The 19,643-nt window shown below is 39.4% G+C and overlaps 1 protein-coding gene across 4 annotated transcripts in view; it reads left to right on the top strand.

Moving 5' to 3' along the window:
- Positions 1-19,643, top strand: part of LOC119659016 (transforming acidic coiled-coil-containing protein 2) — a 68,465-nt gene that overhangs the window by 29,205 nt on the left and 19,617 nt on the right. For 3 of the 4 annotated variants that reach the window (XM_038066904.1, XM_038066906.1, XM_038066903.1), the window contains exons 2-5: positions 7,267-7,471; positions 7,533-7,634; positions 7,694-7,774; positions 8,072-9,196. In XM_038066904.1, the coding sequence (XP_037922832.1) occupies positions 7,267-7,471; positions 7,533-7,634; positions 7,694-7,774; positions 8,072-9,196 (1,513 nt within the window). The remainder of the gene's footprint in view (positions 1-7,266; positions 7,472-7,532; positions 7,635-7,693; positions 7,775-8,071; positions 9,197-19,643) is intronic. The other variant, XM_038066907.1, reaches the window with a different exon arrangement.

The raw sequence follows: 19,643 nt of genomic DNA on the forward strand, positions 1-19,643 counted from the left end.
GCAGGCCAATCTAATGTGATGTTGATATTTTCCTATTTCCAACGGGTACACAACGGACCCAAGGATAACGATCCTAAACATCATGTTGTTATCCTCTTGCAAAATCCATTCGCTCGAATTCGTTCCGTAAAACAATCCGGCGGACTTCAATAATACTTTCATAATTTCATCTGCGTCCAGATTTCTGGTGAAAGTATGAAGTGTATCGAATCCTTCGTGAGCGAAACGTCCGTAAAGATGGACTTTTGTTGGATGTTTAAACGTCGGTTGCGAAATAATTTCTTCTTTTTTTGACCAAGCTCGCTTCCAGCAATTGCTAATTGTAAAAATCGCTTCATCTGTAAATGTTACATTGCTCTAATCACAGTCGATATTTTCCTTGGCCCAACTTAAACGTTTTTGTGCTTCGTTGACAGTGCAATCGTACTCTTGTGAGAAATATCGGATTCTCGAAGTCTGCCTGATTGTGTTTAATGACACTTTAATGTTCTTTTTCCGCAATTTTTCTCTTGCTGTACCCAAAGATAATATTGGAAACTTCATAAACAAAGCGGATGATGGCCTTGCTCTGTGCTTCAGTGATATCCCTACTTGACCCTCTTCCAGATAGATCATCGACATTGTTATCAGTTTCAAACCTTTTGACTCATTTCGCGGCGAATGTCCCTGAACCTTTTAGGTGTCTAGTTGCCTGGCCCTCATTCTCTTTAAATAGCTAATTACTTCTGAATTTAACACGGATTGAAATGAAAGTGGCATTGCGATGTTGCTTTTATACTAGAGGATTTCAATCCTTATTACCTCCTATCTTTATAAAATACGAATATTTTGGCATATACTTTCTTAATAAACCCACTGTTATAGTCGGGGCATGCAATTCGCGTCGTAATTGTCCCCATTTGACCATCGCTATCATGGACATTTATAACACTGCATTATTATATTCGCCATATTTCGTCCTTCATTTTGTCCAGTAGCGCTGGATAATATTCTGGAAATAGCTTCTCTCTTCTGCTGGTGATTGATGAAGATTACGGAATGCGCAGCCCAAAAAATAAATGGAGGTTTTGGTAGGCTTTTGAGTCGACGTGGAAAAAGTCCACTCAATTACACTGCGACAACCCTGAATCGTCTGTTTTTGGTGGGCCCCGGGTCCTATTCGTTGTTTTGAGATGCCAACGACCTTAACTGGCGCAGTTTATTCTTAACATCATTCAAAACGATGCTTTACGATTTCCGTATTCATTGCCATTTTTCGCCTTTCTAGAGCGCATTTTCAGTGCTTGTACAACCCATTTTAATTTCAGGAAAACAACGAAAAATTGGTATTATCAGAGGATGTGGAATATTCATCAACCATTTCATTGATTGTTTCCTATAAAAAAAATGATGGTTAATCAAGATGTTTATTTATGTTGTCACCTATTGAAAAATTGCGGAACTTTTCTGGCCATTTGAGGCATAAGATAGCCTTCTAAAAGTATTACTTCATGTTCTTGTTGAACGGCAAAAATATTTTTTGTTTGACTTAAGAACAATATGACTAAACGAGACGTTATCAACTTTTTAGTTGCACTAGTCAAAAATTAAAAGCCCAATAAGTCACCTTTCTCGTCTTGAGGAGAGTAACGATAGTCTGTTTCGCAAGCGATATTGATGAAACCATCGATGCAATGAAATCGTGATTACTGGATCCGACAGAAGAGAAAATGATGGCAGCCCTTAATCGCGAATCGAAGGAAGGTCAATATTGATATTGTACGGGTTTCAACGAAGTAACAAGTCGGGAAACCGGAAGCTAGACGCTTCAGGTATGAAAGGTTTTGTGTATTTCTTTTATAAAGAGACTTGGGTGTGCATTTGCCCCATTAGCATGTAGTACGTACAATATGCATATATTATGTGAAAATAGCCACTTTCAAGTGATATTGACATTCATAGTCTTGAATTTGCAGAGGAGCGCAGATTTGACCTAGTATAACTTTGTTAGTAATAGTGCAATTTTCACCAAATTTGGCAGGATCATGACCTATACTGTAGCCTACATTGTTGCAAAATTTTGTGATTCTAAGGTGAACTTAAGGGGGGTTTTCCTGTCAATTACTAAAAATTATAGTAATATACTATTATTAACTTTATTTGAACAGGTATCGATATGGAAGGTATTTCGGAGCCTAGGCACCATATAGTGGCAGCCCCCTGATTTTTTCCAGATTTTTCGGTTTGGTAGTTCCTGAGAATGGGTTCGTTAAAAAAATGACCACTTTGAACCCCCCGCGCTCCCCACCTTTTCAGCAAAAGTCGAAACTAATACCGGCTTCGAAAAGTACTCACCGAGACCTTTAATTTGATACCCCACATGACTATATTTGATGAAAAAAAAATTTACACCCCCCTTTTGCATGTATGGGGACCCCCCCTTAAATTCGTAGTAAGAGGATGTAACTCACTATATGCATGAGCGTTCACAGTTCCCACCTTTCTACCAAGTTTGGTGTCAATCGCTATAACCGTCTCCGAGAAAAATGCGTGTGACGGACAGACAGACAGACAGACAGACAGACAGACAGACAGACAGACAGACAGACAGACAGACAGACAGACAGACAGACGGACAGACAGACAGACAGTAAACCGATTTTAATAAGGTTTTGTTTTACAAACAAAACCTTAAAAAGGGTAATATAAGGAAATATCGGAAGGCGGAGGCAATATCACCTTTGTTAGAAAGAAATCTGTATTAATAACCACATTAGGAAAGAAAGGGAACATAATTGCATAAACAATGCATGTGATTTTAACTCCTAATAAGATAATCAATGCCTCCATAATAAAGTGAATATAAGGAGTGTGTATGAAATGTTCACACTCAGACATCCGCTTGTATATTGATCGCGAATATCCCCATTTTGGATATGATCATAAGGTGTGACGCCATTGATCCAACGCAATATCTTCGTCTTCATTACCGGGACGTGTCATTCATTGCCTTTGGTAATCAGTTAACACTCAGGACCATTTAGGGTGACATGTATGAATGACAAAGAACATCATTTCATCCAGGTTGCACTGATCTGGATCAACTTCATAGCCTGGTTCAGCATTGATCCGAGATACTAAAATCGCTTAGCTGTCAGTAAGTTGTTGTCATCAATAGAGATAGGGCGTTTTTAAGGTTTTGTGTGAAACAAAACCTTATTAGAATAGAGACGGTGTCTGTCTGTCCGTCTGTCTGTCTGTCACACCCGATTTATTCGGAAACGACTTGACCGATTGTCACGAAAATTGGTGAGAGTATGTAATCTGGTGATCCCTTTACATGCAGTAAGTGGCGCCACCTTGTGTTAAGTTTAAGGGGGGGGCTCCCCATACATGTGAATGGAGGGTGCAAATTTTTTTTCACAGAATGTAGCGATGTAGGGTATCAAATGAAAGGTCTCAATTAGTACTTTTCGAATCTGGTTCAATATTTGATATTAGATGAAACATAGGGGAGTGAGGGTTCAAAATATGAATCACAAAAAGTGTAACAGGTCTCGTTCTCAGAACCTATCCAACCGAAAAATCTAAAAAAAAAACACAGCGGTGCATCTCTACGAAATCTAGGCCTCAAAATATATCCGGTTCCGATATCTGCACAAATAAAGTTAATAATAGTATATTTCCACATTTTAGAAATTGACCCGGCACCCTCCCTTATGTTCATCCCAGAAGTACAAAATTTGGCACGCGTGTAATGAAGAACATAATGCACAGTTTGGTCAAGTTTGAAGAAAATCCAACAATTATTAACAAAGTTATAGGGGGTGAAACTTTACAATTTTTTGTGAATTTCGTGCACTCTACAACCTGCCTGACGTCATCATCACATATCAATTCGTCAATACCACAACGAAATGAGTTCTTATGAATTGGTCGCAAAGAATTATTTTGTTTTAGTTTTTTAGTTATTTGTCAGCCAGACATGTGTGTATGCAGGTATATAATATATGCGTGCTAATGAACTTTGCGGGTAGAGCCTAATTCAAATAGATATAAGAAGTAAATCGGAAATATGGGTACGATCAATTTATATACGTGCATATATGTGCACAGTATTCGGTAATAAGCAGTTTGTTTGTTTAGGGTGAGCGTGATATCTATGGCTGTAATATGTACGTATGTCTCGTAGTTTGGAAAAATATGAAGGATTATGTTGGCTTTGTAGCTATATACGGACAGAAAAATGTGCGTTGAAGTTTCTCACATAAGATGAACACAAAACCTTTATACCCGAAGCGCGAGCTTCCGGTATTCCGACTTGTTTATAGAGTTGGTCGGCAGAAACTTGGTTTTATTCATATTAAGTCGAAGACCGTGGTGCATAAAACAAGCTTTCCAGTTTTGGACAAATTGCTCAAGATCAGCTTTGTTCTGAAACTCTTAACGTTTCCCCATGAATTCACAGTTCTTTGCAAGCCCAGCTTGAGTCACATTAATTTAAACAAAGTGTGGTTGTCAAGAATCTGCTCTTCATGGTATGTAATAATAACCAAGTCAGACGGTAATTTAAACATTCTGCTGGAATGTCTTTCTTTTTCGATATTGGAACGGTTGCGCTTTCTTGCTATTCCGACTTTGTTCTTCAATAACGCCATTAAAGAACTCACTGAACCAGAGTGTTGGGTATCGACTCTTCGTCTTCACTATTAATAGGCATAACAAAGGGTTTGTCGGCCCAATTAACTCCAACAGTCATACTAGAGCCCATATCAGGTGATCAGCGGAACAGACAAGCGTTCTAAAGTTCACAGTGTCTATCGATCGATCAAACCCCATTACGAAACTCGGCCTACGGCCTTGGAAGAGTCATCCCAAAATCAGCGAAGCACCCGTAAAACAAACCCAACGAAATGCAGTAAACGGATTCTTAATTACTGGCGAACAATCAAGTTTATAATTATGGTGAAGTGATTGCGAATTTAATCTTAATGGCTGCTTCTAAATTACTGACCTACCACAAGAGAAGTTTCGTAAATATCTCAAATCTGACTAAGCAGTAAACTAGCTTGGCAGTGAATTCCTGTTTTCACGTCAAAGCGAGCTTTAACCCCATCATTGACGAAGTAGACGCGGCAAGCCAATCTGCCAACCTCCTCATTATCAAGGAGATGCAGGTGATATACGCTCGCCAGTTTTGTCGCTAACATTCTTCTGCCAATAACACTAATGGCCATCCAGATTATTGCTACATTTGTCAAGAGGGCTTCATGAAAATAACCCTGACTTTGATAAGCAGTGCATGAGTGGCCCGTCGATGAATATATTATACTCAAGGCAGCATTGACTGTTCAAAAATAACTCTTTTTCTTTTAGTAACTCCGACAGAGGCAATGTTTTCTATAATAAAAATCTGAAAATAATGTGGCCGGTAAGTGTCACATCATATAATGTTTTCCCAGAAATTGCCAAATGTTTCAGTTCAGAACCAGATTTAGTTTAACTTCGAATGATAAGAATGATAAAATTTACTCTATCACTACTCTAGAAATGCTTTGGCTCGATAACGTTGGAAATTAGATCAATAGATCCGCTTCTATCGAAACTCTATCTCGACCTACAAGCCATTCTGTTTGCCTTTTTTCCAAATCCGAAGCATTTGGCCAATGTCCATGACCATCGGCGTAGTCGACGCCTCGCCCATTTAATTTCCGTACGTCCCCCAGTCAAAGCACAGTGAAGCCCATGGTGTTTTACGTAGGCATCTGTCGTGAGACTTAATCCTACGGTCCTCTTAAGACACGGATTGATTTTGTGACCACAATCAGAGCCCCGCTGAAACAAGAAACAACGGTACCAGTCTATACCAAGTGCATGGCTTAGCATTCATACTGGTGGATGCAAAGATTTACCTAAATCTCTACCGAACTATGGAGTACGGCACCCGTGTTGATACGCAACACCACGTCGAGGCCCGAAGGTCTCTTCTCGCTTGGGCATAACCACAACCACCATGAAACTCCCACTAAGGGGGCCAACCGAAAATAACCGAGCTGTCCTCACATACAACAGGAGTTCACCCGAAGTATGTGAGTCCAGTGGCTTTCCCGGTTCCCATGGTACCAGTATACCCCTGGTAAGGTTTCGTGATCAATTTGCCACTTTAGATGAGTCCCCGTGCAGACTCGGGTCTGATCGCCCTGATTAGGCCTTTGGAGCATTCGCCTATTGAATCACGGCCGGCAAACCAAAGTGATTACAGCGTCTCCCGGTGCCACCACTATGGCACCTCGACCTCGACCACTTGGTTTTGGTTTGGCCGATAGGGTTGCCGCCCCATCTTCCTCGCCGCCATCTCTGAGCACCCCAGTCAAAGCACAAAAAAAAGCATTTGTATGAAAATACACTCTTTCGAATTCAAGTTCCTCTGAAAATCTACCTCGGTGCGCCACGTGATATTTTGCGCCATCACATGTCGCTCTGATAATAGCTATTAGTTTCTTCAGAACGCCTGTTGGTAAAGCATTTGAGGGTATGGAATGTACTAATAGTGTCGTAAGTTTTCTCGAAATCGATGATGAGCTAGTGAAGAGAAGATCTAAACGACGCATACTGCTCCACAATGGTCCTGAGGGAGTTAATGTGATCAATGCAGGTGGATCCAATACGGAAACCAGATTGCTCTCTGTACATCAAGCTTTCGAGATATTCCTTGATGCGGTTCAGGATTATTTTAGTTACTACCTTCACATGGCACACAGCACGCAAGTGACCCCCCCCCCCCTTTCTTAGTCATCCACAGACACGGTCTTTTTTGTTGATTAGTAGCCAAAAGGTGTCTTTCTAAATTCTAAAAATACGAAAAGGGTATGACAATATTACAAATAATTCAATCTAATCAAGTAGTCCCTTCTCAGGAATACTTAAAAATGGCCCAATCAGAACACCATTTATAATATGTGTCAAAAGTGAAACACATAAAACAAGATTTCCTCATTTCATTTATATATATTATTACATATGTTGTTTCTGTCTTATTTTTCTCCCATCAAAATTTTTATTTAAATAGAGGAAATCTTCAATTTGCCACATTTTTGATTGTTTTTATAAATGCTTATCAACGAAGCTTATGTTAAATTCTTCTTTCCGTGGCGATTTACAAACTTCCTAACATATTTATTATTCGACATCTCATTAAGCGCTATGATTTGTACCTTTTTGAAATTGATAACAAATTACTTCATAAGCTTGCATTTTTGCTATAATTTTTGTAATTTTTATGGACAGTCGCCAACAAATACAAACAACATACTAAATAATAAGCTTGGAGGGAAGAAATCGGAAAAATTGGATGTATTTGACGGTATTGTTGAGAGCAGTAGCGGTAAAGAAGATTGTGCAAAAATACCTAGTGACAAATCGGAGAACGTCAATTCAACAACAAAAGTTGGCATTGTAAAGAATTCTACAGAAAAACAACAGGAAAAGAAAGGTGAGTGAAAGCTTTCACAATTTATTTTAGAGGAGAAAAATCTATTGATTTGATTTTGCAGCAAACAATTCAGAGAAATCCGAGATATCATCGTCCAGCGATAATCTACCCTCTCCAAATACAGTTCTTCCTGATATCGTAAATGTGCAGCCTAATGTTATAAGTAAGATCCAATCATACTTTAAACAAGTGAAATCCTAAATGGCCCCTTTTCCGATGCAGGTACCGCTACAGATACTGATGACAGCTTAATTCAGTCCTTAACTTCAAATTTAACTGGCTTACAGATCGGTACACCAAAGGGTAAGTAAAGTTATGAATTTGAATCATTTAATTACGATATCAGCAGAGATAAAAATTTGCCGGGATTTCGGTTCCGTGCTAATGCATTAATGGTATTTATCTGATGAAGAAAATCCAATAATTTTTAAGTCAATATAGAGGCAAATACCACACAACATTTTTTGTTAATTACTTGCGCTCCACGAGGATTTAATTTCCATACAATATTTCATTTACGTTCATCTTTAATTTATCCAGAATGTCCTTATTTTGCATATTTTATTTTGTTCCGTTTTTACTTTCTCTTGATTTAACCAGGAAATCAACCACTTCCTGATTCGCCAGCAATCAGGACCAATTTAACAAATTTCTTGGCGCCAAGTAACGATGCACTTAGTGCAGTGTCATCAGATGATGAAGTATTTTCTGAATGTCAAACATTCAATGAAGCAAATGCAATGGAATCTAATGATATGAATCAAAGTACTAGTTGGGAAAATGTGGTTTCATCCGTAACTTCAGGCTGTGCCGATAGTCTTGATAATACACAAGAACAAATTGAACCATCGGCAATCGATTCACAGTCAGATTTACTTGCAAAACCAAACACAGTCGAAACTACAGTAACAAGCGCCCTTTGTGATAGTATAGATACAAGTAATGAGGCTAATGTCCAATCAAATGTCTCTGGAGATTTGAAAAGTATAGATAATCCAGAGATGAAAGTCGATACAACTTGCCCCCAAGACGCAGATTATTCTTCACATACACAAAATATTGAAATTACCAATGAAAAGTGTGACCCCGAAAATTCAGGCCCAAATGTTTTACAAATACCGCAAATAAAAATTGAACCGGGTACCCCTACATTATCCCCGCAACGAGAAAATCTTGATGGAACTTTTAATGCTACAGAACAAAATATATTAGATCCAATAAAAAAAGAACCGCCAGCGTCTCCAAAAACAGAGCTAAATACTACTTTCCAATCGACCCCTAACAAGTCGCCGAATACCACAGTTGAAATAAAACAAAGCTCGCCAACACCTACTGATACTACATTTGTAGCTAATTTAAACGAAACGGTATCGGTAGACAACACCCCAGAAGATTTCATTACTAAAGTAAAAAAAGACAAATGCAATGAAAATGAACTGAAGGCAGCTTTTGCAGTTAGTCCAAAAGCGCCTGAACCAATGGACATTGATGACACTTGGTCTGAAGGAGCAAGTACAGTTCTCAATAGTACTCAAGTCATTGGAAAGGCCAACACGCCTGCTAAGACAAGTCCAAAAAGACAAGATGTTTTTATTGAAAATTTAATTACGGATAAAATTGATGTAACATTCAAGGCACCAACAGGACCAGCACCACATGCCAACAATAAGCGCCGCAGTCAAGAAAAGAACGATATCGGCGATGAGGAATTCTCTTCAAATGGAAGTAAGTTTGGTTTTTTTTTCATTTCTTCTTTTGTTAGCATTAGTTTAAATTGTTTATATGTGTTAATTTTTGAAATTTTCGTTCCAAAAATATTTCGGGGTGGTGATTTACTTCTCTAAATCGACGATTACAAGAAAGCATTTCGAACTGGCGGTCCCCGATTTAATCATTTGTTTTAAAAGTAACTAAATGGGGAATGGTGTTAACGAGCGGTTGGACCGTTTTGAGTAGCAGTGGACACGTTCTGTGTGCTGTTCCCATATTACCACACAGAAAGAGTATTGGAGTAGAACAGCTTCAATTTTATGTTGTTAAGGTATCTACATTTCCAAATTTTAAAGAAAACCGGAAGACAGATCTGCTACTGTACGTCAGGTTGCACCAAGCTTGGTGCGTCGTCGGAAACGACGCTGCCAAGACAGTTAAATTGGTCGACAATCTGAATGTTCTGTTCGTTTTGTTGACGTTTATCTTTAGTGTAACACTGCTTGCTTCTCCTTCCAAATCCTGAGCCATTTGGCCTAGTTCCATAACTCTCTCTTAAATGTCATTTGTATAGTCAAGGTGTTTGAAAAAAGATCAGAGAGAGACATAATTCATCCACGAACTCCGGACGAGGCAGCATGGAGAACGCTGTCCATAGCCAAGTGGAATGGAACCCTTTCGGATTCCGCTGTTAACCTCGAATTCCTCAGAAATTTTACCTCGATGCATATGTCGCTCTCTGGAATGAAATCAAAATCGGAAGCCTCCTCAAAATCATCGAAGAGCATGTGAAGCGAAGACCTGAACTTCGCATATTCCTTCAAAGTAATCCGAGGGTTGTTGGTGTAATGTGTACAGGAGGATTCAAAGAGAAGATTTTAGCTAGAATCCTTACGACGACGGAGAGCATACAACATCCCCAATTGTTGGATTCTAGACGCGTACTCTTCCTTGGAATTTTGGCCATAATCCCCTTTTTTCGCTCACTGGAAAAGATCTCCGATGGCTGTGATTTCCGGATGGGTGGAAGGAACAGCTCTGCAGAGGAAGCAGGAGCTGTCCTACTCCGATTTAGAGCATTAATTATAATAATCGCTGGCGCAACAATCCATGTTGGATCAGGGCCTTGAAGTGTGTTAGAGCAGTTCATTCAAGACCGTAACGGTACACTAGGAGGCAATGTGGTCAGCATTGCGCTCGCCCGAAATTATTACCCTGATTTGACTCAGGTACTCATTCACAGCTGAGTCGACTGGTGTCCGACGTCAAATCACGATACAAATTCCACTGCCACCAGTGAGATTTGAACCGTGACCTTCCGTACGACAGCCTTGCGCTCTAACCACTCAGCTATCCGGACACAGCATTAATTGCTGAGATAATTTCCATGTATGTTACGATGATTAACCATTTCACCCACAAGAGCTGAACCTCCACCAGATGTTATACGGTTGAGAACCATATTTAAATGTTCCCTGCACCTCTTGTCCTGTGTGGTTAACGTCATCGTTAACCTCACAGGATCATCGAGAGACTTGCGCCCATCTGCAACTTCTTTTGTGATACGGTAGCGAAATCGTTATTTGTCATAGCTTCTGTGCTTCCCTGATAACCGCTATAGTAAATTGCACTTTGTTACGGCGCACAATAAGCTGCCCCACCCGAGATTTACTGCGATACCGAAGTTCAAGTGCATCACTTCCGCCCTCACTCACAGCGCCAATAAGAGACTACAATTCCCTAAGCGTCCGTTTCGATTTTCAAGCCAACAGCCAGACTGAGGCCAACAATCTCATTTGCACCGGAGAAAAGCATATTTTTGATGTCCCAGTGGGTATGATACTGGGAGTCAGTGGTCGGAACTCCCTACCCCTGTTACGAGATGTGAACGCAATACCCGAGCGAAGACAAGCGGCCATCAAGTGATGATTACGTTCGAGGCTGATATCAGCACCTCTCTTGTTTCGCACATCCGGAAGACAATCTATCGCTGATCGCCATCTGATTCTATCATCAAGAAGGTACGGAGGTTTAGTTTTATACAGGGTGTCCAAAAAGTCAACGGTAATAGTTAAAGAGATGATAGAGCAACTTACAAGGATCCAGAAAAACACTAAATGCCCTCAGTAAAAAGTTGATGGTTTCCTAGATGTTAACAATTCAATGGAATTCGTTAAAATCGTTCTCTTAAGTCAGATTTTCGAGTATCACTCTTAAAAAATTCAATATTCTTAAATTCAGTTTTTAGATTTTCTATACTAATTAGCCACTTCATTAATCAAGTAGCAACATTTGATTAACAATTCAAAACTTTTAGTAATAAATCTGCTTTAAACTGAAGTATGACTTTTTTTTATTTTTCATCCCCAAAGTTTGAACCCTCATGCTGTAAAAAAAAATTACTAAGTTAACTTGGCCCGTGACTTGAAAAGTTTGCGCATTTAACACAATTTTCAAAACTATGCAACACCTATCAGGTATTCATTAAGAGGGTCATCCCGTGTGAATGCCGGTTTTTTTTTGGCATTTTTTTAGAAATTTTTTGTGAAGAACTGGAGAAAGATGTAAATATGAATTTTTCACCGCAGATTTATTAATATCTTGATCGTGCATAGTAATTTTTCCAGCACAATCACAGTTCGTTATTGTTGATGTTTTTCTGCTGCCACGCTAGGGGGCGCTGCGATCATCTTAGAGAAAAAAGTAAACGGGATTTTAACGTTCAGACTTAACTACAGTTCGCAAACTAGGATTATTGAAAAATATTAAAAGCTAAATTTTTGGTGCCGTATTAAACTTTTTTTTTTTTTAATTTTGACGTTTTTTTATGGCTTTTTCAATGAATAAAAAAAAACTACTGAATGAATCGCAATTATCCTAGTTTGCAGACGGTAGAAATATGGTCTGAATAAGTCGTGGAAATTTCAAAAAATTTGGTTGGATAGATTTTGGGCTATGATGGCAGCCGATTTTTAACATGCGGTTTCGAGAAAAACGCATTTGAAAAGTAGAATGCGATTTTTAGCCATAAAACCTTAACTGACCATTAATCTGCTATATCTAGTACATAAACCTTAGGTTTCTTGAAGAAACACATGTACGGCCTTGGCTTCAATTCTTGTCCGTTTAGCGAAGTTATTCGAACGTCATTCGGACCGATAAATACAAGCTTTATTACGGCGATCGACATATATTCTACACTACATCTAGATATTATACAATTGATGCCAAAAAAAAAATCGATTCCGCGGATCCGACACACGGGATGACCCCCTTGAGGAAATGACGGTACACCCTTTTCACTGATAAAAAAAAACATTTTAAAAGTAATAAATCAAATCATTGTGACCCTAGCGTGAACACATTATAGTAAATAATTGCACTGTCTCACTACTGTCTTTTTCAGCTTTTTGTAAGATCATTTACATGATAGAGATACTGACATTAGTTAGCTTGAGAAAAATAGTCACGCTCCCGCTCGAGAAGGGTAAGCCCGTATAGATTATGATCATCAAGTTTTAAGAGGAATTGAAAACTACCCGACTACTTCAGCATGAACAATCGTAAGATGAACAGGGATACCGAAATCGGCCGTAAATATGATCACTAGGCGATATCCGTATCGCCCATATTAAATGCAACGTATTCAAGCCCTGCTCCCTCGGAACTATGGGTACAGTTTTGCTGCAGAATGCTGCAAAAAAAAATAGGGAGGACCTGACCTTTTTGGGCAAGGTACTATGGCATAGTTATGCATTGAAAAATCTCCATTCCACCCGAGAAGGTTCCAATACCGATTCAAAGTTAACACGTGGGCCGGTATCTTGAACGGTTATGTTATTGGTTCGTTCGAATTACCAGAAAATCCGAACTGAAGAGCTTACTTACATTTTTTTACAAAATGATCTTCCAGATATTTTAGAAGATATTTCTTTGGCCACACTCCAATCCATGTGGATCCAAAATGATGGCTGACCGGACCATTGTGCTTGCGAACTCCGCAATTATTTACACCAAACGTACTCCAGAGATGGATTGGCCCGATTGGCACAATTTTGCGGCCCCCCAGGTCTCCAGACTTGAACCCCCTAAATTTGTTTACTGGATTTGCATAAAAGAAAAGGGTTATGCAAAACCAATAAATCATATCCATGAATTACGTCAACAAATAAATAATGCGGCCGAAAAGCTGAATGTTGCAAGAAATGCAAGATGGATAAAGAGGTCGTTTTTAAAAATATGCCGCGCCTGCATTTGCCTTGGTGGTAGGCAATTCGAACATATTGTTTAATTTTTAACATAATTAAATAAAAATTATACGATAAACATTATTCAATTTATTTTATTTTTTAAAATGATTTCATAAAGTAGATTAGGATTATCCTTTACTATAAATTATAACTACCAAATTGTTTATTAGAACAATGGTTTTTTAAGGTTTTGTGTAAAACAAAACCGTTTAGGGAGGTGTAAAGTTTTTTTTAACCAAATATAGTCATGTGGGTTATCAAATGAAAGGTCTCGGTTAGTACTTTCCGAAGCTGTGTTAGTTTTGCCATTGGTTGGAAAGGCGGGGAGTTGGGGGGTCGAAAGTAATCATTTATTTAACGGGACCATTCTCAGAAACTGCCCAACCGAAAAATCTGAAAAAAATCAAGAGGCTGCCACTATATGGTGACTAGGCCCCGAAGTACCTTCCATACGGATATCCCTTCAAAAAAAATTAAAAATAGTATATTACTATAATTTTCAGTAATTGGCTGCAGAACCCCCCTTAAGTTCATCCTAGCACTACTAAATTTAGCCATGTAGGCTATAACATAAAGCTTGATCCTACCAAGTTTGGTGGAAAAGTTATAATAGGCCAAAGTAGTCACTTGTTTGGAAATACAAGATTTTGAATGTCAACATCACACGAAAGTGAATACTCTCGTATAATATATGCGTATATATCTTATGTACTAATGGGACAAATTCACATTCAAATGTCTTTATAAAAGATATACACAAAACCTTTCATACCTGAAGCGCCGAGCTTCCGGTTTCTCGACTTGTTTTTGGGTAAAATGGTGGTCCCGTTTTTCGTTAATAAATACCTGACAGGTGAAATGGCTACTTAGTATAAAACATCTGAAATCTGAGGGAACACTCGAAAAATCTGATCCAAAAGAACGATTTTACCAAATTCCATTGAATTGCCAATATCTCGAAAACCATTAACTTTTTACTACGGGCATTTAATGTTTTTCTGGATCCTTGTGAGTTGCTCTATCATCCCTTTAAGTATTATGGTTGATTTTTTGGACGCTCTGTATAAGTCCTGATCTAAGTCGCAATAAGACGTACAAATACTGCATATTTCTGCCTCCTGTTGAGCCCCAATATACACCTTATCAGTTACCACACGTTTTTAAATAATGGAAACCGTATTTTCATTTTTTTTATCATAGCAAGAATTTGTAAAAATATTCATTCATTTCACATTCACTTCCAACATTGAACTATGGCGTCGTTTATTGCCTAATTTCCAAAATATTTCTTAATTCATAAAACCAAAATATTTAAGAATTTAGCTTGAAATGAGATTGGATTTAGTCAAAGTGCAAGTGAAAATGAGATGCTTTACGATACATCGCTTTGTAGGTGGAACATTGACCTAACTGTGGAAATAGTTGTTTAACAAGGTGACTAAATATTGAAATTTATTTCACTCATTGCTTCGTTAAAAAAGTGCGTAATGTAGTTACTAATTTGGGACCACGGTTGTATGTACTCTACACCAAATGTGCCAGTGCTCTGTCGAATAAGGTAACCATTTTTAGCAGCGGTGGCCACAACCTAAACTCATTGTTACGTTAGTCCTATCGGGGCAGTGGTATTAACCTACCGCCTGGTAGATTTAGATTTTCCTGAATAAGTTTGATGCGATTTCTGAAGGATAGACAAAATTTCTCCTCAAAATATGTAGATCTCAATGTACTAACGTTTCCAAACATCGGCATAGTTCAACAGTCACGCCGTGTTGTGTACATCTATCTGTGTGGTTTTTTAAGGTTTTGTGTGAAACAGTCCCAGTCATCACAATTGAAAAATATAAAATCTCCGAAGCCCCAAAAAGATTTCAAAGTTTTGAAATTGTTCCCTCCGGATGGTTCACTATCACGATGCCCCACACCGTTCATCGTCAAGGAGTCTTACCAGCGGACTCTGCTTCCTAATCAAGTTCGATTTCTAGTTGAGAATGCTTATGATAGGGGCCAGATTTGAGAGGAAGCGTCAGGTGTGGTACAACCGATGGGGGAACTGTACAGAACCTCGAGAAAAAAGGGAGTAATATTAATAACTGTATCTCAATAAAAGTTGATTTTATAAAGAAAAGACATACTTTTGGAGCAAACTTCGTACTTTCAATAAATGTTCAGTTCAAAAGTGTTTTTCATAAAAAGATCGATAAGGTCTCGTCTTTTTATATATATATTATTATTTTTCTATATCGTATCTCAATCTCCAAACAAAATGTTGTTTGTAGACATACCATGGTATACTGGACAATGAAACAGGTTTGAGATGCGGATCGTTCTAGCACTATAAGACAAAAGACAAAGTAAATATTCGCCCTTTGGTAGGAAATATTGACTTATTCTAAGATGGTAGCATGTTTTTAAGGTTTTATGTAAAACAAAACCTTATTAAAATCGATTCACTGTCTGTCTGTCTGTCACACGCACTTTTCTCCAAAATGGCTAAACCGATCCGAACGAAATTTGGTGGACAGATGGGAACTCTGAAATCCCACACACACAGCGATTGGCATAAATTTAGGTGGAGTTGAAAGTGGGGCTCCCCATACATCCAAAGGGGGGATTCAACAATTTTGTTCAACTGATACTAGTTTTGTCGTGAATTGCAAAGTGCAAAGAAGCCTAAATTTACGCACTTAAAGCGAGACAGGACTCATCTTCGGATACTACCCAACCTAAAAATCCGAAAAAAATCAAATCTATTCTCAAAATATGTCCCATTCCGATATCTGCGAATTTTGTATCAACATAGAAGACAATATATTCATACACACATGCTGAATTTCATGGAAATCTGGCAATTAACGCCAAAGTTATAGCAGTTCAAACCATGCAAATAAGATGCTGACGTCATAATTAACGGGAATAATTGACATTCGCGTGAAATATTAAAATTCCATCCAAGTAGAATCTAATTCTCCCCAGCCCTTTTTAAGGTTTTGTTTGCAGGTTTGGGGGTATCAAATGAAAGGTCTCGATTAGTACTTTTCGAAGCCGGTCTTAGTTTTGAGATTTGTTAGAAAGGCGGGAAGTGGGAGGAGTGGAAAGTGATGATTTCTTTAACGGACCCGTTCTCAGAAACTACCCAGAAACTGCTAGTACCTAAATTAGGTCCACCTAAATTAGGTACTAGCACTGAGGAAGGAGGCACGTCGTCTCCGAAACGATCGTATGCGGGAAAAAATACAAATATTTACAGGATAAGGGAAAAAACCTAGTTCTCTTTTTCAACTTATATACCAACTGTAAAAAAAAACATGGACACTAATTTCAACTTAAGAATTAACCATTATTTTTATAAAAGCGATATATTTCAAATCGACCATACAGTTTGTCAATTCAATAGACTTTTTTTTTTTAAGTGTCGACGACTAGGTCCGTTTTCTTGCCCCAATCGCTGGTGAAGGCGGACCTAGTCCTCGTCATTTAAAGCAAGTCTATTTAATTGCTAAAATAGCCTAAGCTGAACAAGTGATTGGCGGTATTTTGTTTTACAAACTCAATAACGTTCCAGAAATCTACAAGGGCCCTCGTATTGTGGTTGCAGTGGCCTCCGAGGAGCGTCCGCCCTACTGAAGACCTGTGCACACGTCTCGAGGTCCCCTAGGGGTGTTGACCTCAACAGTCGCGTATCGCGTATCTGAGCAGACGTAGCATTCCAGAGTCGCTTAACCTTGCTCTGATGTCCAGCGCAGGGTCGGTGAGGAGAGTAGATTCTCCCCGCACACCATCTCCGCGGGGCTGGCCGTGAACTCCTCTGGGTAGGCTAAATGGAGGCCGAAGAGGACGGAGATGTAAGCATCACGACTACGAAGGATCGTCGCGAGCCATTAAGGCGGCCTTCATCGTCCGCTGCCAACGTTCCAGTAAATGTAAGCATCACGACTACGAAGGATCGTCGCGAGCCATTAAGGCGGCCTTCATCGTCCGCTGCCAACGTTCCAGTAAACTATTAGACAGCAAATGGTATGCAGCAGTCCTATATCGTTTTAAGCCAAGGAGCTCGCCTAACTCCGCGGAAAGGGTAGAGTCGAATCGCATTCCCTGGTCCGTGATGATTACGGCTGGAACACCAAAGCGCCTAATCAACTCTCGGTAGAGGGCCTCCGAACATGACTGTGCCGTAATGCCAGACAGAGGTATTGCTTCAGGCCACCATGTAAACCTGTCGATGATTGTGAGGCAATACTTATATCCATGCGAGTCTCGCAAACGGCCGATGATGTCGAGATGGATGGTGTGGAAGCGCTTGGTTGACCTAGGGGATCCCCATACATGCAAAATGGGAATATAATTTTGTTTCATCAAATATAATCATGTGTGGTATCAAATTAAAGGTCTCGATTAGTATTTTTCGAAGCCGGTCTTAGTTTCGCCGTTTGTTAGACAGATGGGGAGTGCGGAGGATTAAAAGTGATTTCTTTAACCGACCATTCTCGGAAACTACCCAACCGAAAAATCTGAAATAAATTCAAAAAGCTGCCACTGTATGGTACCTGAGCTCCGAAATACTCTCCATATCGATACCTGTTCCAATAAAGTTAATAATAGTACATTACTATAATTTCTAGAAATTTGCAGGAAAGCCCCGCTTAAGTTCACCCTAGAATCACGAAAGCAATGTGGGCTATAATATAGAGCATGATCAAAGCTGGCGCTTCTGTGCAAATTCAAAACTTTAAATGTCAATATCACTTGAAAGTGGATATTTTCACATAATATATGCTACATACTAATGGGACAAATGCACACTCAAATCTCCTCATAAAAGAAATACACAAAACCTTTCATACTTGAACCGTCTAGCTTCCAGTTTCCGGAGTTGTTATGTATGGGATCGATCGATAATGCCTCTCCATCTCATGCCTGATCTGGGTGCAATTTCGAGGCTTTCAAATCCCCATCCAGCGTATCAAGCCGCCGTTGTTTAGGCCTGCCTTTCGGTCGTTTATCATCGACTTCGATGTTCAGACCAATCTTGGCAAGTGAATTCTCATTAGCACGAATTGCGTGACCATACCACCGAAAACGCCTCTCTCGCAACTTTTCCACGATCGGTGCAACCCCATAACGATCGCGGATATCCTCATTTGGGATGTGATCAAAACGTGTCACTTCACTGGTCCACCGTAATATCTTCGTTTCCATTACCGCAAGACGCCGTTCATTGTCTTTTATAATTGGCCAACACTCAGAACTATAGAGAGTGGTAGGACGGACAACATTGCGGTAAATTTTAGATTTGAGACTTTCGTTGATACGTCGATCACAAAGAACACCAACTGGATGAAGTGGCGTTCCACAACTGTGGAACGCCACTTCATCCAGGTTGCGTTAATGCGTAAAGCAATTTTATAACGCAGTTGTCCATTGGCTGATAGCGTTGATCCGAGGTATTTAAATCGCTCAGTTCTGGGCAGATCACTCCCCCTGACAGTGATTGCCCCTATTTCATGGGGATCGATCGTCAAAAATTCAGTTTTGTTTAGATTCAATCTGAGACCGTGTTGCATGAGGCGATCATTCCATTTTTGGACAAGTTGCTCGAGATCATTTTTGCTATTAGATGCTAGGAAAACATCATCTGCATAAAGCAGTGTGTAGGGCGCTGGACGTTGGCTATACCGTGTGACGGTGTCCCTAACAAGAACAAAGAGGAGTGGTGAAAGGGCGCTTCCTTGATGAACACCAACAGAGACACGAATCGGTTTTTATACATCCGCCATACTTCGAACTTTACTTTTCGGATCGTGGTAGACCAATTAAACCCAGCCCACAAGTTCTTCTGGCACTAAATGTTGTCGTAAAGCATACCAGATGAGTTCACGTGGCACACGGTCAAACGCTTTCTCTAGTTACAGAAATGCAATGTAAAGAGGACGATGCTTCTCACGGTGTTTCTCCATGAATAACCGCGCAGTGTGTATTGCGTCAGTAGTTCAACAGTTTTTGACAAATCCGGCTTGATTCACGGTTATTTCAACGATTTCGCGAATACGATTGTCAAGAATGTGTTCAAAAATCTTCATGGGGAAGTAATCGGATCGGACGTTAATTTGAACATTCTGCTGGACTACCTTTCTTTTTCCATATTGAAATAGTGGTACTTTTTTTGCCAGTCAGATCTTCCTTCCTGAACAACCCGATTAAAGAATTCACTC

Source organism: Hermetia illucens, chromosome 6 (assembly GCF_905115235.1).
Source record: "Hermetia illucens chromosome 6, iHerIll2.2.curated.20191125, whole genome shotgun sequence".
NCBI lineage: Eukaryota > Metazoa > Arthropoda > Insecta > Diptera > Stratiomyidae > Hermetia > Hermetia illucens.